This window comes from Paroedura picta, chromosome 9 (genome assembly GCF_049243985.1).
Source record: "Paroedura picta isolate Pp20150507F chromosome 9, Ppicta_v3.0, whole genome shotgun sequence".
Lineage (NCBI taxonomy): Eukaryota > Metazoa > Chordata > Lepidosauria > Squamata > Gekkonidae > Paroedura > Paroedura picta.
Genome location: NC_135377.1, coordinates 36,546,850 through 36,570,543, shown reverse-complemented (window position 1 = coordinate 36,570,543; position 23,694 = coordinate 36,546,850). Strand labels below are relative to the sequence as shown.

Genomic DNA, 23,694 nt, shown 5'->3' with positions numbered 1-23,694 from the left:
ATATTATTTTTTTCCAATTCCCTTCATATGTACTTATAATAAAAATTTGAGACAACTTTCACCCCAATCTTTTTTCTGGAAGCAGACTTTGAGCTGCCTTCTTCTATATAATGTTTCTATTGGTTTTCTTTGTCTCACCTACTGACCCCACCCTAATTTTTCAATGTACTCTTATAATTGTCAGATCATTCCTTCCAATCACACTCTAGTGCTCTGTGTAGTAAAGGGGGCTGTTCCATCCTTTGATGTTCTATAGATGAGCAGCATCTTGGGGAGGAGAATATGGTTGCATCATTATGTACTAGTTGGCTACATTCCTGTATGCCACTCATGGGGACATCAGCACCATCCCACATGGTGATGGAGGAAACTCTGCAAAGTTGCCATTCTCTCAGGTACAATCGCTTTGCCCCTGCCGGGATGAGAGACTTTCCTTTCACATTTTTTCCTTCCACAGAGCAGGCAAAAGTGTCTGTGGTACAATGGCAGAGGGTACTGTGGGATTGTGCTGGCACTGAGATATCATGTTTAAGCTGTAAGTTGCTTGACCATTCAGTTCTTTTACTAGATATGAAATGAACAATACTTCACAATGAAATAAAGACAAATATAACAAGGGAGCTTTTACTTTCTTTAGTAGGGATTATCGACATGTGTAGAACAATTAATTGTTTATACAACAAGTGAAATACAAAGAAAACAGGTTACAAATTAATATTTAAAACTTACCCCCCCCTGCCACAATCAATGACATTACTGACCAAGAAGTCACAAGACTCTCATAGCCTAGGATGCATTATTTATGGAGTTTTGATGTTTAAGCCTCACATTAGGGTTCAAAGCAGTTTATAAAGTTATGCTCACCTTTTATGTTTTATCATCACAACTAGGGGCAAAGCCCGTTGTATCCAAGAATACAACGGGCGCTAGAGCTTGGCAGTGGGAAGAGGAAGGGGAGGAGTTGTCCAGTCTGTAAGGGCATGGAGTTGAATGTGTGTGTTGTGTGGGAGGTTGTGGTGGTATGGTGGCAAATGAGGCCATGGGTGTGGAGATATGGGTGTCAAGAACCTGTGGTGTGGAATGTTCATTGAGTGTGGGAGAGGACTGACTCTTGGGAATTTTGGCATAGTGGTTACAGATGAGCTTTCCAAAGCCATGTCCTCAGATATGTGAAGGGAAAATCAGACCGGAGACTCTTAGGGGAAGATTATATTGCAACCAATTCCTCCCAGTTCTGCATCATTTCCCTTCTTGTGTGAATTAGGCCACTTTCACCGAAATGCCCCTCTGCCCTAATACACATGGGGTAGTCACAGTACACAGGTGTCCACCCTGTTCCTTCTTCTCCCATGTTTTCACTGTTGGTAAAATGTTATGTGCCCACATGCTTCTTTCATGGTTGCTCCTTAGAAGAATGGATTTTTGTACCCTATTGCTTACTACCCAAAGGAATCTCAAAGCGGTTTACAAACACCTTTTCCATTCATCTCTCCACAATAGTAAACCTGTGAGGTATGTGGGGTTGTGAGAGATCTGAGAGAACTGGGACTGGGCTGCAGTGACCCAGCAGGCCTCAGGTGTCTCAAAGCATTTTCCAATCGTCTTCCTTTTCTCTCCCTATAGCAGACTCCATATGAGAAGAAGAAAAGTTGGTTCTTATATGCCGCTTTCCCCTACCCGAAGGAGGCTCAAAGCGGCTTACAGTCGCCTTCCCATTCCTCTCCTCTGCAGGGAGGTGGGGTAGCGAGCCTCACAGGGAAGCTTGCAACCCTAAGAGGAAGGCTCTCTGTGCACAGCAATCTTGACCTTAGTAAGGTTTTTAATAGTGTTTTTTTATTTGCAAGGCCAAGGTTATTTGCCAGGCCAATAAGTCATTTCAGTTACCATATGTCTCCAGACATTTACTTGTTCTCTATTTACAGTTTCAGGCTGTAAATATTTATTTAGATCTTCCTGCACTTTCCAGACTCACAGGACTGATGCTAGTCTACCTGTCTGAGCCCCAGAATACAAACAGTTGCTGGTAAGGGCTGGCCATAACCCAAAGGCCAGGAGGGACACCCCTGCACCACTCCCTCACAACTGCAGGCAAAAATGAGGCGTTGTACGATTTTGAAGTCCCACCTCCAAACCTCCAGGAATATTTCCAACCCAGGGGAAATATTAGCCAACCTACAGGTGTGGCCTGGAGAGCTCCTGGAATTACAGCTCACTTGCAGAGTATAAAGATCAGCTCCCCAGGCAGAAAGGGCTACTTTGGGCAGGGTTGTGGTAGAAAAGAAACATTTAAGGCCTCCCACACAGGTTGTTGTTGAATTGAAAGACTTGAGGCTTACTGCACAGGGTTGTTGTGCAGATGAAACAGGAGATAAAAGAGCCAATTTCTTCTGCAGAATAATGCTGTGCAGTGACTTCAAATCTGCAGAGAGTTGCAAAGAAGAAAGGCATATGGCTTGGCTGTGTCTAACCCCCGACCAGAGCAGTGTTTTAAGTGAGAAGGGGCTTTTCTGTGGCCTCCTGGTCAGACAACTGTTTGGCAGAAGGGGAAAGTCCCCCCCTCAAAAGGAAGGCCCTCAGGCTCCCCTGCGTTGCTATCTGAAGGAAAATGCCTCCCTCCCCTCAGTCAGGGCCTGTCAGAGGTTCCTTCGCAGCAGGCCTGAAGGGGGGAGGGGGAGCACTCTGCAGCCTCCTGCCAGCTCTGTCAGGGTTCTGAGGCAATTTGCAGCTGGACTTGACAGTTAGGACAGCCTTGGGGCAAAAAGAAGAAGAAGAAGAAGTTGGTTCTTATATGCCGCTTTTCCCTACCCGAAGGAGGCTCAAAGCGGCTTACAGTCGCCTTCCCATTCCCCTCCCCACAACAGACACCCTGTGGGGTGGGTGAGGCTGAGAGAGCGCTGATATCACTGATCGGTCAGAACAGTTTTATCAGTGCTGTGGCGAGCCCAAGGTCACCCAGCTGGTTGCATGTACGGGAGGACAGAATCAAACCTGGCATGCCAGATTAGAAGTCCGCACTCCTAACCACTACACCAAACACAGCCTCTGTTCTCATCCCCCTTGGCAGCTCTACTGACCTCCTCTCCCTGCGGTGGTCAGGAGCAGACTGGCAGCCAGACTGGGCTGGGTGAATGGAATTTTGGTCTGTCCTGGTGAGGGGCCAATTGGAAGGTGCTTTGCGTGCCTCCCCATTGGCCGAATGGCCCTTGAGTGGCACTTGGAGGGGCGAATCAGGAGCCGCAAAGCGGCTCCTGATTCGCCCCTCTGAGTTTTTATCATGGACAGAGCCCACCCTAACTCCTCCCCAATAGACCTTAGGGCTTTATTTAACTGCAGGAGTGGTTAAAGATGACTGAGAGGGCATTTCTGTATATCAGTAGAAATAGCATTATGCCAGCTGAATGGCAAAGTACAATTTTTTTAAAAGCATACTTCTCCATTGCAATGCCTATGCATGGAATTATAGATGCATAGTGCTTTTTTTAATGCCACCCCTTATGGGATCACAAGTCCTTTAATACATCTAAAATTTAATATTGTTCATGAGTTTTTTGGGCAAAAAAAACTTTCAAAAAAAAACTTTCACAAAAACTTTGTGTTACATCACCTGCACGCATGTCCGGCTATTCATTGCTCCAGTAAGTTAGCCATTTTAAAAAAGAAATTCCTTTCCCAAGGAACAAGGGAGAGGGAGGCGGGTGTGAGGGCAGGACCAGGCAGGCGACTCTAGCACGTTTGAGCTTCCATACCTTCCCTTTGCTGGTTGCCTGATGGTTGCTCTTTGGTAACTTGTGCTAGGTTGGTGAATCCACTTTATGCGATTCCCCAACTCGTGCTTTAAAATGGAGGATGTAGCCAGCTGGTTACTGCCCAGATACTGGATGTGAGCGACGTCATGCAGAGCAGCTAGAATATAACAACTACATTAGGTAAGCATTTCATTATATTTATCGTGTGCAGAAAAGCCCAGAGTGTAAGATTGTCCCAAAGTCATTCACCAAGCTTCTATGGCAGAGAGAGGATTCAAACCTGGGTCTGATACACTGAGACTTTCATACCAGGCTGGCTCGATATCAATCGTTTTTGTTCCCTTCCTTGGTGCTGTGACCTTTGTAGTCAGCCATGTTTTCATAGATTCCAGAATACTGTGCAAGAAGGAAAAGTGCTTTTCTAGGAAGCAATCTGAAGAGTAAAAACAAAGCAGCATTTAATATATTTAAATATTTATACTCCGCCTATTCCACTGTTAGATGGTAGCTCAGGGCCACGTACAAACACTGATGCAAACTATACCTATTAAAATATTAAAATATCCCACATCTGCACAAACATCATATCAGTTCCATTCAAATGTCCTCAGAAGCCTCATTAAACAAGGAAGCTTTTTTTTTTTACAATGCCTCTAGAACCATGCCAAAGTGGAAGCCTCCTGACTTCTGTAATCAGGTGCTATACCTGAGAACAAATGTATTTGATCCATGCAGATCTATATTTCTGGTCAGCCCTTTCTTGCCAAATGAGTGCCTTTCATTGGTGGGCCAGTCGTGAAGGCATGTCAGAATCACAGAGTTGGAAGGGGTCATACAGGCCATCTAGTCCAACCCCTTGCTCAATGCAGGATCAGCCCAAAGCATCCTAAAGCATCCAAGAAAAGTGTGTATCCAACCTTTGCTTGAAGACTGCCAGTGAGGGGGAGCTCACCACCTCCTTAGGCAGCCTATTCCACTGCTGAACTACTCTGACTGTGAAAATGTTTTTCCTGATATCTAGCCTATATCATTGTACTTGTAGTTTAAACCCTTTCCCGCGCAGTCAATGGAAACAGCATCCTGCCCTCCTCCAAATGACAACCTTTCAAATACTTAAAGAGGGCTATCATGTCCCCTCTCAACCTCCTTTTCTCCAGGCTGAACATTCCCAAGTCCCTCAACCTATCTTCATAGGGCTTGGTCCCTTGGCCCCAGATCATCCTCGTCGCTCTCCTCTGTACCCTTTCAATTTTATCTATGTCCTTCTTGAAGTGAGGCCTCCAGAACTGCACACAGTACTCCAGGTGTGGTCTGACCAGTGCCGTATATAATGGGCCTATGACATCTGGTGATTTTGATGTGATGCCCCTGTTGATACAGCCCAAAATGGCATTAGCCCTTTTACCGCTGCATCACACTGCCTGCTCATGTTTAGCTTACAATCCACAATCTCCCCACAATCTCAATTCCTGGCAGAAACATATGGTCCTTCAGACACCCTATTCCAGGGCATGCAGGATTTTAAAAGACAAAGCCAGCACCTTGAATTGGACTTGGGAGCAGATCAGTAGTCAGTGTAATTGTTGCAGTACTGGGAATATGTGTTCCCCATAGTTGTCCCTGACCAGCTGTCTAGCCATAGCTACTAGCTACAACTTCTGAATATTCTTCAAGAGTAGTGCCAAGTAGAAAACACTGCAATAATATAGTCTAGATATAACTAAGGTATTGATCAACATGGCTAGATCTGACTGTCCCAGGAATGGATGCCAACTCCCATCCAAAGTGCCTCCTGGTTTTCTAAATGGACAGCTGTGCCAGCACTCCCAAGGTGTAGACTTGTCTTTTCAAGGAGAGTATACTCCATCCCGGCTGGGGGAGATTCAAGTTCCTGTTTGCCTTTCTATTAAACAGGATTAAGTCTTGTCAGGAGTAACTTTCAGGTCCATTCCGCACGACCTCAATGTTGCAAAAGGCTTCCAAATTGTAAATGCTACTAATTTGCAGTTATGCACGATGTCACAAACAATCTCCCACACTCCTGAAACCGATCCGCAAAAAGTGATTCATTGTAGTGCTTAAAGGGGAATCCAGAAAAGTGGATTCACCCTCCGAAAAGCGCTACACTCTTGCAAACAATCTGCAACACTAGCAAAAAAGACCTGTGCGTTCCCATTGTTGCGGTTCCAGCAAAGTCCCTCCCCCTGGCTCTCTCCTCCAAACTTCCGGTGAAGCGATCGCCATTTTTTTTTTCTGGAGTGAGCAAAAAGCAACGAACCGGCGAGCCTTCATTCACCCAGCGAGGCTTCTCCGGCTACAGTCCCTCCACAGAGCTGCTTTAAAGCTCCCTTCAAGTCACCAAGCACAACACAGGTCTTTTGCAAGTTCCCTTTATTTTCGGCCAAAAATCGCACAGGTACACGGGGGGGGGATTTTTTTTCACTTGGGGGAGCGTGGTAACGATGAATTGGCAGCTCACACACCAGCTGCCAGCTAGATGGGTCTCTACGTTAGGAGGAATCAAGGAATCAAGGAATGAAGGCATATTCATTGCAACATGTGTTTTTCTTTTTTTTTAAAAAACTGTGCTTAAAGGGAAAGGGGTTTTTCAGGAGCATGATAATGGCCGCCCGTTGGCTGCTCGTTTGATTGAAGGCCAGAGGCGGGACAAAGCAAAAAAGAAAAATCGCTTCCTTTCTAGGGATTTTTGGCGAGACCGGAAACCTGTGGGAAACGATTGAAACGCTACTGGATTTCACAAAGGCAGGTATGCATAACGCCGAATAGCACTTTTAAAAATAGCGTTTCCACTTGCAGGAACCAATTGGAAACATTGGTCCTGGTGCGGAATGGGCCTCAGTTTTCTACTATCATGTGGTCAATTACTGTCTTCAAACACCAGTTCAGAACATTAACAGCATCCTTGGGATTAGGTGGAAAAGAAAGGTAGATCTGGGTATCATTGACATAATGGTGGCATTGCAGCCCATTTCTCCTGATGACCGCTCCTAGTGTCTTCATATAGACAGTCAATAGCATGGGGGATAAGATGGAACACCGTAGCACCCTATGTCAATGGCCATGGGGTAGAACAGGAAATCCCCCAGCATTTCCTTCTGAGACCAGCTCCATTGACAGGACCTGAACTGTAATACAGTACCCTTTAGTTCCACAATGATGAGAGGTAACTCAGTAGGGTACTATAGTTGGTTGTATCAAAGGCCTTTGAGTGTGCAAGCAAATCTAGTAGAATTATTTCCATCTTCCTCTCAGATTGTTCTTAGAAGATGACTTATAAGGTGGCCAAGACACCTTGACATGTTTCACAGAATATAGAATCATAGAATCATAGAGTTGGAAGGGGCCATACAGGCCATCTAGTCCAACCCCCTGCTCAATGCAGGATCAGCCAGAAGCATCCTAAAGCACCCAAAAAAGTGTGTATCCAACCTTTGCTTGAAGACTGCCAGTGAGGGGGAGCTCACCACCTCCTTAGGCAGCCTATTCCACTGCTGAACTACTCTGACTTAATTTTTTTTTCCTGAATATAACATTCTTTATTAACATTCAGGCTGTACACCTAGTTTTTAAATAACTTTCTGCTTGACAAGGTAAAGTATATGCTGGGCAAGGCGTCTCACTATTCTTTTATATCCCTGGTAGCCAAAGGGGAGCCAGGGTAAAAACTCCACAATGATATATATTTGTAATTCAACCACAGTTTAGGATAAATGAGGAAACAAAAAGCATTAGTCATATGATTTTGTTTTTGCTAGACGAATTTAAATATCAGCTGTTCTCCAGCTGTAATTTAACTGCAGTTGATTTGGATGCCTGATAATAATTTTGAGACACGAAAAATCATTTTACTGCTTAAAATATTCTCAAGTGTATTAACTCAACTTAATCCTTACTATTAACACTTTGTAATACATGACTGTTTCTGTATTTTCACCAATGATATACCCTTACGGCAAAATTACATATTACACAAGACAGCCAAGATTGTATTCTCAGATATCTTTGTTTTACTCCAGCAGCATGAGGGTCCATCATTGATTCTGATACCTGTGCAGGCAGGAGGGAAAGGGTGTATTACATTCTTCCCCTCACCATGGGAAATATAGGAAATTTGGTCTTTGGCTGTTAGAGAGATGCAAACATTGACATATGCTTAAAGGTAGAATGAATGTATTTCCAGAACATCACGACTACGTGTGTTACAGAAGTATAAATCAACAAAGCTTTAAGAAAGCAGATGAAAACATCTCTGTGAAAAGGGAGCTGAATTTGGAAGACAATGTTCATGCAATTCTGATAAAATAATTGTACTTATGAAATAAGTTCCAATTGTCACATTGATTATACACAAACCCCAAGCACTTAGAAAATCAGGCTACGAGTACATATTCTGTTATCATGTAAGGATGATTTTTTTGGAATACAGAGAGAAAATACACATATCAAAGAATATGAAAAGGCCAGTGTTAAAATTATTTTGCATTTTAGAACAGATAAACCAGAAATAAGCTTTCCCTTGGAGTGCTCACATTACTGATTGCGGATAAATGTGCATTACTAGAAAAATAAATTATATAACACTAAATTCATGTGAACTCCTACAGAACCATTAAACTAGCATAACTGATCCAGTGATAATCTGTTTTACACAAATTTATATAAACTTCCTCCTACTTTCCTCAGAACACCCGAGGCAGGGGTTGGTAGTGCATACAGCTGAACACACCTGCATGTAATTAAAGTTGTCAGATGTTCCAGTTGAATACATCTGTTTTGTTCTAAAAAGAAGATAAATGTTTTTCTGACCTGTTAGGACTAGAAAATCCCTGGAGATTTGAGAGAGGACCCTGGGAAGGGTCAGGTTGTAATGCCATTGAGGCCATCCTATAAAGCAGCCATTCTCTCCAGGGGAACTGCTCTCTCTAGTCTGGAAATCAACTGTAATACTGGAAGAGCTCCAAGCCCCACTTGCAGGCTGGCAGCCATAACTATGTATTATTGTGTGACACATAAACACTAAACACTGCCCATTGCCCATTCTCCAACCTTAGCCCAAGTTCATGCAAAACTAGCCTGAGTATATGGAAAAAAGTTTATTACTTCTGCTACCTCTTAACTCTTCTACCAAAGTAGCTATTGACATAGATTTACATCCTGTTTAAATGTTTATTCTTGGAAACAACATGTTTAAAGTATAAAGGAATACACTGACAAAAGGACAAGGTCTCTTGAAAAGCTTGGAAGGAGTACTATGTAAAATAACAAAGTTGACTACAGGGAATAATACACAGAACTGATCTACAGAATCAATGAACTCAAGCAATCAAAAATCATAAAACATCCCTGGATAATCTCCAACTATCTGTATTAAATATTCCAAACAATCACACAGGGCTATCTGAAGTTCAGAAAGGATTCAGCTCCCAAGGCAGGGAGGGTCCAAAAATCCAGCCAGCAAATAATTCAGAAGAATAGAAATTGGAACCAAGCCTAACAGTATTTCAAAAGCAGGCAGAGATGCAAACACCAATAAGGAAGGTTTTGTAGAGGAGAAGTATTCATAGACCATGTCAGGGAAAACATAGCACAGGAAACCAGTAGAGCACAAGGAAGATATGGGGATACGTTCCAGTTTCAGTTAGATGGCCAGAGGCTTGTGTTTATTATTTCATATATTTATTTGATTTTTAGAATGTCTATGCTATCCTTCCCCGAGAAAACAAGGTGAATCACAACATGAAATATAAACAAAAAGTAAAACATTAAAATTAGTTGACATTAAAACCTTTCTTTCCGAAAGGAGGGAAGGGGAACAAGTGTTATAATGTCTAAACTGGGTGGTGTGTAGATGTTGTATGTGTAGGGAGACCAGTATTAATGATGTTAGGTGGTGGAAAAACTCTTGCTTTTAAGTCCCCCAGGGTCCTGATCTCACTTGGAAGAGCATTCCACCAAGCCAGTGTCAGGGCATAGAAGGCCCTGACTCTGGTTGAGGCCAATTTAACTCTGGGGTTCATAGACTCATAGAATAATAGAGTTGGAAGGTACCTCCTGGGTCATCTAGTCTGACCCCCTGAACTATGCAGGGCACTCACACTCAGCATCCTTTCTAGGTGCTGCATGCTTGATCTTAGATTTCTCTGCGGGGCATAGGGTAGAAGGTGGTCACACAGGTATGAAGGTCCCAGACCATTTAGGTGTTCAAAAGAAACATTTTTTTTTGCCTGAGTACAGAAGTAGGGGAGGGGGTTAGAGAGGCTTACAGATATTTCATTTGATTAGTTGAAGGTAAGAAGGAAGGGAATCCCAGGATCCTGGGAATATTTTCAAATAACAAATATTAAAATAAATATCGAAGCTTGATTTTTAGACCAATAGTTCCCCACCACCACCTGTTGAAGAAACACAATTCACAGAGAGGAGGAAATGTGAGAAAAGTCATAGACTTACACTTTTAGAGCACGAAGTGATATACTTGGCAATAGAAACAAATAAAATTTGTCCTTCCGAATACCATCCACAATCGTCTTGCCAACATACTCTACATCCAAGACTGGAAGAAGACCGGGCCATCTGAAGGGGAAAATTGCTGATTAGACAAGTCTGAACATTTTTGCCTGAAGTGAAAGAACTGAATTACTTCTGGACTCTCCCTTTCCCATAGAGGCATTACTAACCTCTTCTGAACATATAGGCAGTTTTCCATTTTTCATATTCAAAAAGTCAAAATCCCAGTGGACATCTATAAAGTAGCTCTGGGCCCTCACACACAGACTTGTCAATAAGTGTATTGAATTACAAATTTCTATAAATGAATTGTTAATCAAGATCCAACACTCACATTGTTTTTACATCAACAGACAGACGTGTATGCATATAATATGGATAGACAATAGTAGTTTTGATGCCTTTCTTTCCTGCAGCCTGCAATTCAAAAGCAACTGATTCCAAAAATCCAATTACCGCAGCTTTGCTTGCAGCATAATCTGAGAGATTAAGGGAGAGATATAAAAATCATAAGAGGGCAATTATAAAAAATTGAAGTCAGTAAGTTTTTAAAGCTCTGGGTGTTTGTGTGTGTGTATGTGTGCCTGCATGTGCACGTGGGTGTGCAAAGGACCATTCAATTAAAATCCTAATTGTCTTGTGTACTGCTATGTCATTTGAGGAAAAACCCAGAAGTGAGGGAGAGAAGCTCAAGGAATCTTCAAAAATTCTATAGTAGAACCATAAATTTTCCAGCAATACCTAGAGCAATCATGCATCACATGCAAATTTCCCCAAGAAATGACACTGTGATGCACTCAATGTCACAGCACCCAAGTTCCCCATCTCTAGCCCTCCTGCGATTTGTAAAATGGCAGCCCTAGTCTATCTGTATGCATGCATGTGGGAGATCGAGTTGCCAGATGTTTTCAGCAGAAATACTGGACACGCTAATAAAAATGACCATGTGGGGGGCATGTGGCTTGGTAAGGAAATTTGCCAAGCAGGAGGCAGAGGAAAAGGCAGGCTCTGAAGTGCCATGGCTGCTCTCTGTGGCTCATGCCACACCAATGCAGGCAGGTATATCCTCTGGAATCCTGGGAAAAAGCCAAGGATGGGACCCCCAACCTCCTTTAGTCACGGATTTAAACCTATATCTTAGGGCTCTTGTGAGAATAAAATGGATAAAATGAGAAAGTTGTGAGCCCCTTGAGTTCCCATTGGGGAAGAAAGGTGGGTTAAGATTTAGAAGAGAAAGCAACCCTCACTTTATCCCAGTCTTGTTTCCTCTGGACTCAGGGCAGTGAGAGCTTTAGGAGGGAGGAAGCCAAGAGGATTAATGGGAAAAACAAGACTAGGTCTGGGTGAGGGGGGGGGGTGCCCTTTGAAATAATTGTGGAAACTACAACACTAGTTTTAGAATAATGAAAACTCCTTATCCCAGTTAGCTGGCCAGCCAGGAATTTCACTAAAATTGGGCCAATGGTTATAGGACATGAAGTTCATTTAAGTTTGTCACCATGCCCCCTCCAAGCACTTGCTTGAACTGTGTCCTCCCCCTTCCTCCCCCCTTTTTTTTCTTCCACCTCAAACTGAGACAGAAGCAGTCTTCTTTTCCCCAGATGTGATTCAGAAGGGGCAGTCCACTCAGAGGTGGTAGCAGCTCTAGGTGAGAAGAACCCCTCCCCCCACATACACAAAACATTAATCAGTAAAAATTAACTCCCCAGCTTGCAGTGCTGGGTCTTCCTCATGTATCCTCTTTTCAGGGAAGGGGAGAAATGACTCTGAAGCTTGTGGGGGAACTTCACTTTCTCTTCTTAGATGGGGAACATTGAAAATTGATTGACTGATTGCACTAGCTACAATTTACCTTCAGTTACTCTACCCCCAACAAATTCCAGGGTCTGTCATTTGTTTCCAAGAAGTAAAAGTGCTGGTATATCACTCAAAGTGAAGGAAAGTTGCTTTGAGCAATACAGGTGTTCTGTTAATTACCTTTTGGATATTGTGCTATTGCTACTATTGATTTTAACATTCAACAAGTCAAAAAAGCACTTGAGTCCACTTTGCCCACCAAGATCTCAATAATGCTTCTCTGTGTTAAAATTCCCCAGATAAAAGAAATAGGATTTTTATCTTTAAACAATGAATGGCTTCCGAAAGCTCAATGGCCATCATAGGGACTGCTAAGTAACCAAATAAATATTGCCAGCCTTTAAACTTTGTTTTTTGTGACTAAAACCCAAGGAGGGCCCTCTACATGGCTATTCTAGCTTCCAAGTCCACCCATGTTGCTGTCCCACCTGGCTTAAAGAGAGGACTCGTTAGGGCCAGGGCCAGAAGCAAAAATTCAAATTTGCTTCCATGCAATTTGTGTGACTCATCCTGGTGTGGGTGACCTTAGACTACTCACTCTCTCTCAGCCTAGTTGCAGATCAGAATGGATGTTGCAGATCAGAACAGCCTTTAACTACATAGATACATTTTACCTGGATATGATCCTTCTACTGACAAGTACTCACATAAGGTGGCACACTTTCGTTTTTCATGGGCTGATATTTGTTTATATCCAAACAGAACATAAGTAGTTTCTATTCAACTGCATGTACAATAAGTAGATTCACAGTACACAGACCTGAGAGTTTCTTTTCCCCAAGTAGTCCTGCTCCACTCGCAATACTAACCAAATGTCCGTGGTTGCAAGCAATCATAGATGGCAGGAAGGCTTTGCAAATCTGTGGCATAGATATAAAAGCCATACTATTAGGCACATTAAAAATAATTAAATCTGATGTTGCTACAAAAATATAATGGGATACCGTATAAAATGACAGAGAAATTATTCCAACATTGCAGGCAGGGATACTGACATACCTGATTAGGATCATTAGAACAAGAGTTGGTTCATATATTCCGCTTTTCTCTACCCGAAGGAGTCTCAAAGCAGCTTACAGTCGCCTTCCCTTTCCTCTCCCCACAACAGACACCCAGTGAGGTGGGTGAGGATGAGAGAGCCCTGATATTACTGCTCGATCAGAACAGCTTTATCAGCTCCGTGGCGAGCCCAAGGTCACCCAGCTGGCTGCATGTGGGGGAGTGGGGAATCAAACCTGGCTCACCAGATTAGAAGTCTGCACTCCTAACCACTGCACCAAGCTGGCCTCTTTAGGTCTCCAGGGAAGAAAAGCAACATAATTACATTAAATAAAGGAATATGCAAAGAAACAGCTTAAATGAGATTACCAATGTAGGGCTATTGTATGGTAACTGGAACAGTTTTTTGAGTCATCCTTTTTTGGTAATGGGATGAGCACAGATTGTTTCCACTTCTGTGGCCAGTTATTAGTTTTCCAGATTTTTCTGGCACAAAGCTGTAATGATTTTGATTGGTACACATCTCAGCTGCTCCATGGGTATGATGTCAGTGTCTAGGCCCGTGTTGTTTGGCAATTGTCTCAAGACTCATTTGACTTCCTCCTTGGCTTCTTTTGTATATTCCCACCACCTGTGCTTGATGCTCTGTGGATAAGTCAGTTCCTTCCCTTGTTTCTTTGATAATGCTTTTGCAAGCAGCAAGTGGCATTCAGAGCCTCTTTACTTGTGTGAAAGCATTTATTGTGTATCCCATTTTGTAATCTTCTAATTGCTTGCATTTCTGATTCCAGTAAGCTTTTCAGTCTATTCTTGCTGCCCTTTGAAAATCTGCATTTAATTTTCTTGCTTCCTCCCTTTTGCTTGCAGTTTTTGCTGCTTTTCTACATTCAGCTATTCTTATAGCCATTTTTATTGTTTTTCTGGATTTATACGTGGTATGTAACTGGTATTTCAACAACAGTTGATCGAATTTCCTGCCATAGTCAGGCATCTTCTCTGTTGCATCCAATAGTTCAAATCAATTTTTCACTTCCACTGCTTATGTGAGCAGAATTTTACTTACATTGAACTTCCTTAACCCTGATGTTCTCTTGATGTTGTGGAGTTTTGTTTTGACATTAGCCAGTAACAGTTCATGATCTGAACTGCAGTCAGCACCTGAATATGTTTTGACAGCAAGGATGAACTGGACCATCATCAGCTAGATAAGATATAGCCTATTTGGTTCCTGTGCAGTCCATTTGTTGATGTCCAAGTGTATAGGTAACATTTATGCTGTTTGAACCAAGTGTTCGTGATGCAAATCCAATTTTCATGACAGAATTTTGCCATAAACGAAATAAATTATATAAACCAGTGAAGATACAGACTTCCTATGTGTTCAATAGTTAATACTAAATATTCCTACATTTCTAAAAAGTAGCCAGATTCTAATAATTAATTATTAGTTTTGAATAAGAATTCAAAGTGGTTTCATGGTTGTTTATAAAAAGAAAATAATTACCCAGAAATGTGCCTTGAAGTTCACGTCTAAAGTTTCTTCTATTTTACAGTCTGGAATATCAAGAAAATCTTTTCCGCTCCAAATACTTGCATTGTTGATCAGAATATTAACATCTCCAACTTCTTTTTTAACCTAAAACAAAAAAAATGTAAAAATTGTGTTCTTTTAAGATTTCTGAGATTTAATTTTATTCAAAATATGCTTAACGCTTTGGGAACCACTCAGGCAGCTACCTTGTTTAATGTTACCTCTGGATTTCCTTGGAGGACAGGTTGGCTTGCACCAAGTTTTTTTCAACAAGCTTCAGGCTTTCCTCCTGGAATGTCTGATATCAATATTTGCAGTTGCTTCAGTCCATTTTTGTTTATGTGTAGCATCAAGTTCATGGAGTAATTCATCTCCTACTTCTGGGTCTTTGCTGTTGAGGAAATTTTGATACAGCCTCTTGCTCTGATCCCTCCTGCTTGGAATATATTCTTTCTGATATCCTCCAGGAATTAGCTATTTGGCATAGCTATAAAAGCTCCAAAGAATTGGCAGTAGTTGTGTGTTGGAGGGACCCATCCAAGACACCTATTCAGATATTCTCTGTTACTTTTCCAATTTGCCCTCTTAAAGTTCCATCACGGTCTTGGAAAAGTTATGATAATTGGTATTTAGATTCCTAGTCTGAGGATTACCTCAGGTGGGAAACCCTCAAGAACATGTCTGGATATAGGCAAGGAATGAGTTCGCTGGTCAGATGAAATACGTGTTAAATCAGGGTTGGACTCTATTCCATGCTGCTGATCTGGCGGTGCTTCTGTCTTTAGCATCAAAAATGAGATACAAACTGAGGCTATTGCATTTTGAATTTATCATAAGAAGACAATACTCACTGGAAAAGATAAATAATAAAGCTGGAAATGGGAGGTGGACCAGATTTTAAAAGGTGATAACAAAAGAAGATATCATGGAAGAGGCTATGGGAGCTTCCAGGAAGAAAAGGGAAGCAGGAGGAGATTGCTGTATATACTCGCATATAAGCTGACCCGCATATAAGCCGAGGCACCTAATTTCATCACAAAATGCTTGAAAACCTTATTGACTAGCATATAAGTCAAGGGTGGTGTTTGGATAGTGGCTTTTCCCCCTCCCCTCCCCTCCCCTCCTTTGTTGGGCAGGAACTTTTTTCCCCCTTTTCTTCCCACCCTCCTCCTCCCTCTTTCCCTCTGACCCCTCTTGCCTTTTTATATCAAATCCTGTGCTCCTTCTGTTTCCTCCACTTTTCATTTCTTTCCTCTTTCTGCTCTCTGCTCTCCCTCTGAGACAGAGGCTTCAGATCTTTATGCAGAGCTTCCTACAACAAGTGCTAGCCTTGTTAAAGCAGTGAGGCAGAGACTGCTCTTCCCTCCCCTCCCACTGTCCTTCCCGGGCTTGCTGCTTTGTTCCTGCTTCTGTTCTTCAGGTAAGTATACTTGACTCCCACCCCCACCCTACTTTCTGGCAGCTTTAAAAAAAATACTCACATATAAGCCAAGGGGGATTTTTTCAGCTTAAAAAAGGGGCTGAAAAACTCGGCTTATATGCAAGTATATACGGTAACCACCACAAGTCCTTATAGGTTCCCTATTGGTATTATCTATTTTGAAATTGTTTTTTAATAAGCATTGACAAGAATGCCTACACAATGACTTTTCATAATAAAATGATGGGGAACTAAAGTTAAAAAAATCACTTAACAGATTCTGCACTTTCAAATGTAAAACAGTTCATTGAAGTTAGCCAAAGTCTGAAAACATTTACTCTCCTTACGCATGTAAGTAAAAAGGAAGGGAAACGGATTAACTGACATGTCTTCAAGACACTCAGTTTAGGTGCTTATTCAGTAAGAAGGAGAAAATAAAAAAAAATTCATTTCTGAATAGAAATCACTTGGTGTCGAGAAAAAGTATAGTGTGGAACACTCCATAGTGTTCAAAAAGTACTAAGCACATACTAATTGCATAAGCATTTAACTTAATAAAAGTCTAATTTGATGACCTATCCAAAATTTGAATTGCCCCATTAATATCATCCTTCCAAACTAAATTGCCTGAAATATTTTATTTATTTCATTTATATGCCACTGTTCTTCTCAGCAGAGACCAGCAGAGTATTACATATTTCACTACTCCGATTCTATAAGGGGGGGCTCTGATTTCCCTTGCTGCCCGGCCTCAACCAACAACCTGGCGAAAGAGCTCCATTTTACAGGCCCTGTGGAAAGATGGAAGTTCCTGCAGGGCCCACAGCTCCCATAGCCTCTTTCGTTTCACAAGGTTGGGGCCAGGACCAAAAAGCCCCTGGCCCTGGTCCAGGCCAGGTATACCTCCATGGGGCCAGGGATGACCAATAAATTAGCACCCACAGAATGTAATGTCCTGCAGGGGGCGTAGGGCGACAGGCGGTCACTCATATATGCTGGGCCTAGACCACGTAAGGCCTTAAATGTCAAAACCAAAACCTTGAACCAGATCTGGAAAGTAACTGGTAACCAGTGCAGCTGCCTCAGCACAGACTGGATATGGGCACTCTAAGACGTACCAGTGAGGACCCTAGCAGCTGCATTCTACATCAGCTGAAGTTTCCGGATCAAGCACAAGGGTAGGCCTGCGTAGACATCTAGTAGTCAGTTTTGTTATTATGGCAGCTGAAAAAAATGTTACTGTGATCACTTGCTTTCTACTGTAGTTTGCTTGATACTACAACTATATGCATACATGAGCACACAGAGGTTTGTATTCCTATCAAGAAAAGAATTAATCTATTGGCTTGACAGTTTCACCCTGCATAATGTATGAAACTGCACATTATGAAGTTTTTGCCTTATATTAGCTGTTTCGTTGTTTGACATACTGGTAGTGTTCTATAGTAGTATTCTATAGTACAGAAGACATGGGTATTCTCGCATTTCATAATACACTAAGGCAAATGAATGGGAAACTGTCGCAATGATGACCAAGCAGCATGGTTTCCTATGAAGATGTAGGATTTGAAACATGCAGGGATATGAACTACAGTTGTACATCCCAGCTGAATTTATCTGATCTCTCTACATCTTTTGAAATAATACTTTTGAAAGGATTTTTGTTGTTGTTGTCATTCTGCAGGGTTCAAAAAGTTATCACTGCATCATTTACCTGGTACTTATTGTATGAGATATGGCACAGCCCGGTGGAACAGCTGGCCTAACAGATGTAATAAGCTGCTGAGTGAGACCATCTCTAGCTTCGTACTTCGATGTTACCAATGTGAAGATGAAACCAGTTCTGTATTTCATTAACAAAGCAACTGGGAACAGGGATTTCTGTGCCAAGCCAACGCCTGGAAGCTTTGATCAAGTAGAATCCAGACAAGATAAGATGCAAGTGATGTGCTGGAGGGATACCTGTGTTCTGGAATGAGTGACATCAGAGGAAGAGCCTTGGGTGCTCCTGGGTACAGGCTTGTATTGTCATTAAAGAGTACAAATTATATGTGGTGCATGGAATTGATTCATTTCTTGGTGCAGTTATATTCTCTGACCTACCTACACTAATGGACATTTCCGTAAAATCCCGCCTTAATCAAACAATATAGTTAGTGCTGAATGCAACTGCCATTTTCCTAGCGAGTGCGAGGAGGTTATTCATATAGAACATGTTCTGTGTTGGTTAAATTAGATACTCTTTGCTTCTATGGCACATTCAAGATGTTAGGTAAATTCCAGAGCTTTTCATGGCCTGATCTATTCCCATTAGGAACCCAGATGCCAACCGAAATGCCAGCAAAAAACCTTATCAAGGGCATCCTGCCCAAGAAGTTAAAAAGTCACTTTTCTCCTGGATTTATGAAATGGTTACTAAAAATGACTTTTCCATTTGGCATCCAGTTGATTGAGGCTTCATTGACTGATCTGTATATTCTACTTGTGTCTGATTGGTACTATTGCTACAGGTTTTGTTTTTGTTTTGGTATATTTATCTGCTTTTACAACTTTGAAATGGAAAACTGAATAAGTATTAAGTAAATCCCACTCCTAATTCTATCCTGAATATTCTGCTTTGGGCCATCCGGATATTTTCATAATTCTAATTCATTACTTGATGCAATGATTATCATTGCACAAGGCTGATTTAATTCATAATCCAATGCCCGTGTATTTCTTACCTGATCTGCTACTGCATAAACTTCTTCCCGTTTGCCGCAGTCACACTTGTAGGTATAGACGGCTAAAGCTCCCTTCCTTTCGGCAAGTGCAGCTGTCTCCTTGTTACCTTCTTCATCAATATCCCAGAGGACCAGAATGGCACCAAGCTGGGCAAAATTTAAAGCCATCTGTTTTCCAATTCCATTTGCGGATCCTGTAATAAGTACTATTTCCCCAGCAACATTCTTAGGAGAGCAACAGAAGTTCATGATGAGGCCCTCCAAGTAGTAATAGATGAACAAAACTATACATCGGAGGGCCTCGAAGACAGCGCGTATGGTGGTCATGATTCGACTGAAGGGATCTGCCCCCCTGAAAAGGACAAATGCTGTTAGTTCACAGGCATACCTGGAAACCGCCTGTGGAACACCTCCCTTCACTCTCAGCGCTGCTCTGCCCCCCCCCCCCCAGAAGTGGACTGAAAATCTCATTCCAGATGTTTCCCTTGACGTTTCTAGGCCGTTCTTCAAAAACAATACATTTAGCTAGACTAGAGAACAGTGTGGCCTCCGCTGCCCCGCGCGCCATTCTTCCCTTCGTCCCACCCACAGGGCGACAGGTGCCTTAGCCGCTCAGCGCGCCCGGCCCGGCCCGGCGGGCGCGTCTCTCTCCTGCTCGGCTGGCCTGGATGCGGCGGCGCTCCTCACTCACCGCGCGTGCCGCTCCTCTTCGACGGCTCCCGGGGAGAGCAGGGAGAGCGACTCGGGTTCCCGGATTAAAAGCGCTCCGTCTCCCCGCCCCTCCCGACGCCCAGGCCGAAGCAGCGGGGTGGCCCGTCAGAGGGCAGGGCGGGCGAGGGCGCTCCCCGACGCGATGCCTTTCTTGTGGCTAAAACGAAAAGTCTGGGCGGGGGAAGGGTCTGAAGTCGAGTTTTCTCCTTGCAATGAGAACAAAGAGTGGAAAAGAGGGCGAGAGAAATGAACATCTCATGAAAGCTCCATTGGAAACCGCCGTGAGCCGGTTTGCAGGTCTGCTCTTGCAGATATTCAAAATGAAACTGCAAGATTTTGAAGTTGCATAGAATTACATTTGTATTCCCTCCCAGGCTGCTCTAGGATTCTGAGGCACCAGTTGTGGCCAGAAATACTTGCCCCATCGTTGGCTGCTGTCCTTGATGAAGTGGGCCCTGAAGAGGTGCCCTGCGACTGGCAGGGGCTGATATTTAACTGTGTCTTTAAGGTGCCTCTGAACTTCTTTTTCATTTGACTGAACAGACTAGCACAGCTCCTTCTTTGCAGTCTTATGCACATGCATCCTGATCTGGACTCAGGATATGATAAGGACTGCCTGCACCAACATTCACTAAAGCCAGTGTGAGAGGACAGGGCCTCTGTGGATGTTTCTACCTGAGATTTGGCAAGTGCTAATCAGATAAGGCCTTCTCAGTGGTGATGCCCTCCTATGGTACTACGGAATGAAACAGGAGGTCAGAAGACAGAATGTAATCCAGCATGGGTTTTTGGGCATCATTCTTGCTATTAATGAGAGAATAAATCCATCAGGCCCAGTTTAAATGCACATAATAAGAGGTAAGACGTTAAGAAAAGAGAGTGATTCAAAACAAAATCAAACCAAAGTCCAGTCAGGTTTTTCAGCATGGGTGTGAGAAATTTCCAACTGCTGTTAGGAAATTCAACTCTAAAACCTAGTACAGAATAAAATGTATGTATGTATGTATGTATGTATGTATGTATGTATGTATGTATGTATGTATGTATGTATGTATGTATGTATGTATGTATTTATTTAAATTTATATACCACCCTCCCTGGAGGCTCAGGGCGGTTTACATGGAACATATGAATAACATATGAATAATATAACACCTGAATAACCATACAATAATATTAATAACAATAATATTAATAACATTGTTTATACTGTTTATTGTAACAATAAACAGTGTAAACAATGATACAGTAAACAGTACAAAGAGGTCCAGAGCACTCTGGTGGAGTTCTAAGAGGGAGGGGAGCAGAGGCTCTTCAGTCGCTGTTGGTTGTGCCTGGTCTCAACCAAATGCCTGGCGGAAGAGCTCCCTTTTGCAAGCCCTGCGGAATGAGGCAAAGCAATAACAACGGGAAGCTGCTGAGATATAACTGAAGTAACTACCACCAAAAGAGTTGAAAATCACCAGCAAGTGGATGACAAACTGGATGAAATGGCAGGAGGACAACATTTCAGAAGTTAGAAATGTTATCGTGTTATTTTATTATCCTTAACTGCTCCTCGCGGAGCGGATAAAATAAAGCAGTAAGGGCTCCATCGGTGGGCCCTGTCCGGGATGAGAAAAGGGTGCCGATAGGCCCCTTCCCCCCGACTGACAATCGGAGGGCCCAATCGGCAGGCGCAAAGCGCCTGCCAGTTGGCCCCTCCGATTGTCAGTCCGGTGGCAAGGGACCAATTGTGAGGCGCGCACAGTGCGCCTCGCAATTGGTCCCTTGCCGCCGGACTGACCAATCGGGAGGTGCCCCGCCCTGCCTCACAACGAGGGCTCAGCTGCTGTGCCCGTGGCGCCGGCTCCACATGCAATGGCTCGCTGCCGGCCCGCACAGCCGGAAGTGGCCCGTTGTGCAAACCGCCGCCGCCAGACGCCCTCCCATTGCCGTGCCCGCCACCCGCCCCGCCAGCACACAGCTGAGCTCGCCCGCTGGCCCAAGCTGCCACGAGCGGCCGGCTGAGCCCTGTGCTGGAGCGGCGCCCCATCCAACATGCCCACCCGACGCCTGAAACTCACCACCGGGACCCACAGCTGGGAACGTCCTGCGGACTCACCCGCTGCCGCAAGGCGCTCCCGCATCGGCACAGCCTCTGTGCTGCGCTGCTGCCACCACCCAACCCGTGCACCCGACGCCCGAAGGTCGCCCAGCCGCGCCTACAGCCAACAGCAGTTTCCTGACTACAGGCCGCCCGCTGACAGTTCCTGCCTCACGGCCACTAAATATGGTAGTCCGTGGGGCGGGGGGGCCCACGACTCGCCGCCGCCTCACAGGATGCCCGCCACCCATCCTCTGGTACGTTCTCTCGCCCTGCAGCGACCCCAACCTAGACAGCCCTGCTACGGCCTGCTGTATTCCAATTACAGCGGGCTTATTTTCTAGTATTATATTATATTATATTATATTATATTATATTATATTATATTATATTATATTGAGAGATGATCTTATATGGTATTATATTGTTATAAACCATTATAAGCCCATGTGGGGAGGGAGCAGTCAATAAATCATATATAATAAATAAATTAACATATAGAAGGGTGGGATATGTAAGCTGTTAGCTGTTTGATGTCTGAAAATTTTAGGCAGTTTTCATTGCATTGTGTACTTTGTGCATTATACCATTTTTATTGCATTGTTTGGTGCATGTATTACACTGCTGGGGTCTAAAAAGTTCCCTTGAAGTTGAATTCTAGTACTGCAGGAAACAAAGAGGAAGAGAGAAGAGCTAGGTTTTTATACCCTGCTTTTCACTACTTGAAGGAATCCCAAAGCAGCTTACAGACACCATTCACTTCCTCACCCGACAACAGACACCTTGTGAGATAGGTGGAGCTGACAGAGCTCTAAAAGAACTGCTCTGAGAACAGCTCTAACAGAACTATGACTAGCCCAAAGTCACACAGCTGGCTGCATGTAGAAAAGTGGGGAATCAAACTTAGTTCTCCAGATTAGAGACCTCCACTTTGAAGCACAACACCATGCTGGCTCTCAGGGTGCTTAGAACCTCTCTACATGTGAAGTTGTTACTTGCAAGGAGCTCTGTGTTATAGGTTAGTACACAATTTATTAATGATCTAGATGAGGGGGTGGAGGGACTACTCATCAAGTTTGCAGATGACACCAAATTGGGAGGACTGGCAAATACTCCGGAAGATAGAGACAGAGTTCAACGAGATCTGAACACAATGGAAAAATGGGCAAATGAGAACAAGATGCAATTTAATAAAGATAAGTGTAAAGTTCTGCATCTGGGTCAGAAAAATGAAAAGCATGCCTACTGGATGGGGGATACGCTTCTAGGTAGCACTGTGTGTGAACGAGACCTTGGGGTACTTGTGGATTGTAAACTAAACATGAGCAGGCAGTGTGATGCAGCGGTAAAAAAGGCAAATGCCATTTTGGGCTGTATCAACAGAGGCATCACATCAAAATCACAAGATGTCATAGTCCCATTGTATACGGCACTGGTCAGACCACACCTGGAGTACTGTGTGCAGTTCTGGAGGCCTCACTTCAAGAAGGACGTCGATAAAATTGAAAGGGTACAGAGGAGAGCGACGAAGATGATCTGGGGCCAAGGGACCAAGCCCTATGAAGATAGGTTGAGGGACTTGGGAATGTTCAGCCTGGAGAAAAGGAGGTTGAGAGGGGACATGATAGCCCTCTTTAAGTATTTGAAAGGTTGTCACTTGGAGGAGGGCAGGATGCTCTTTCTGCTGGCTGCAGAGGAGAGGACACGCAGTAATGGGTTTAAACTTCAAGTACAACGATATAGGCTAGATATCAGGAAAAAGTTTTTCACAGTCAGAGTAGTTCAGCAGTGGAATAGGCTGCCTAAGGAGGTGGTGAGCTCCCCCTCACTGGAAGTCTTCAAGCAAAGGTTGGATACACACTTTTCTTGGATGCTTTAGGATGCTTAGGGCTAATCCTGGGTTGAGCAGGGGGTTGGACTAGATGGCCCCTTCCAACTCTATGATTCTATGACAACAGTAGCATGCCCTATTACACCATTTCATTATTGTGTTTTCCTTCCTTCACTAAGATAGGGCTGGATGGCTTGAAAAACTGCCAAATTCAACACCTAATCCAGGGAGTGTGAAAACACAAACTGTGGCCTATGCCTGT

At 43.4% G+C, this 23,694-nt stretch overlaps 1 protein-coding gene across 1 annotated transcript; it reads right to left on the bottom strand.

Moving 5' to 3' along the window:
- Positions 1-610: 610 nt before the first annotated feature.
- On the bottom strand, positions 611-19,801 carry LOC143844757 (epidermal retinol dehydrogenase 2-like). The gene is made up of 7 exons (XM_077352359.1): positions 19,496-19,801; positions 18,805-19,156; positions 14,635-14,766; positions 12,892-12,991; positions 10,609-10,753; positions 10,218-10,340; positions 611-4,179 (listed from the first exon to the last, which is right to left on the bottom strand). Exons 2-7 carry the CDS (start codon positions 19,129-19,131, stop codon positions 4,071-4,073), a joined length of 936 nt encoding a protein of 311 aa, XP_077208474.1. The 5' UTR covers positions 19,132-19,156; positions 19,496-19,801; the 3' UTR covers positions 611-4,070.
- Between the last annotated feature and the right edge of the window lie 3,893 nt (positions 19,802-23,694).

Bases quoted from the DNA above. Each gene is read 5' to 3' on its own strand.
- LOC143844757 (XM_077352359.1), bottom strand. From the start codon at position 19,131: ATGACCACCATACGCGCTGTCTTCGAGGCCCTCCGATGTATAGTTTTG. The intron at 14,767-18,804 runs GTAAGAAATACA...TTTTTGTTTTAG, and splicing joins TTTATGCAGTAGCAGATCAG to GTTAAAAAAGAAGTTGGAGA. The intron at 12,992-14,634 runs GTAATTATTTTC...TCTATGCCACAG, and splicing joins ACTTCAAGGCACATTTCTGG to ATTTGCAAAGCCTTCCTGCC.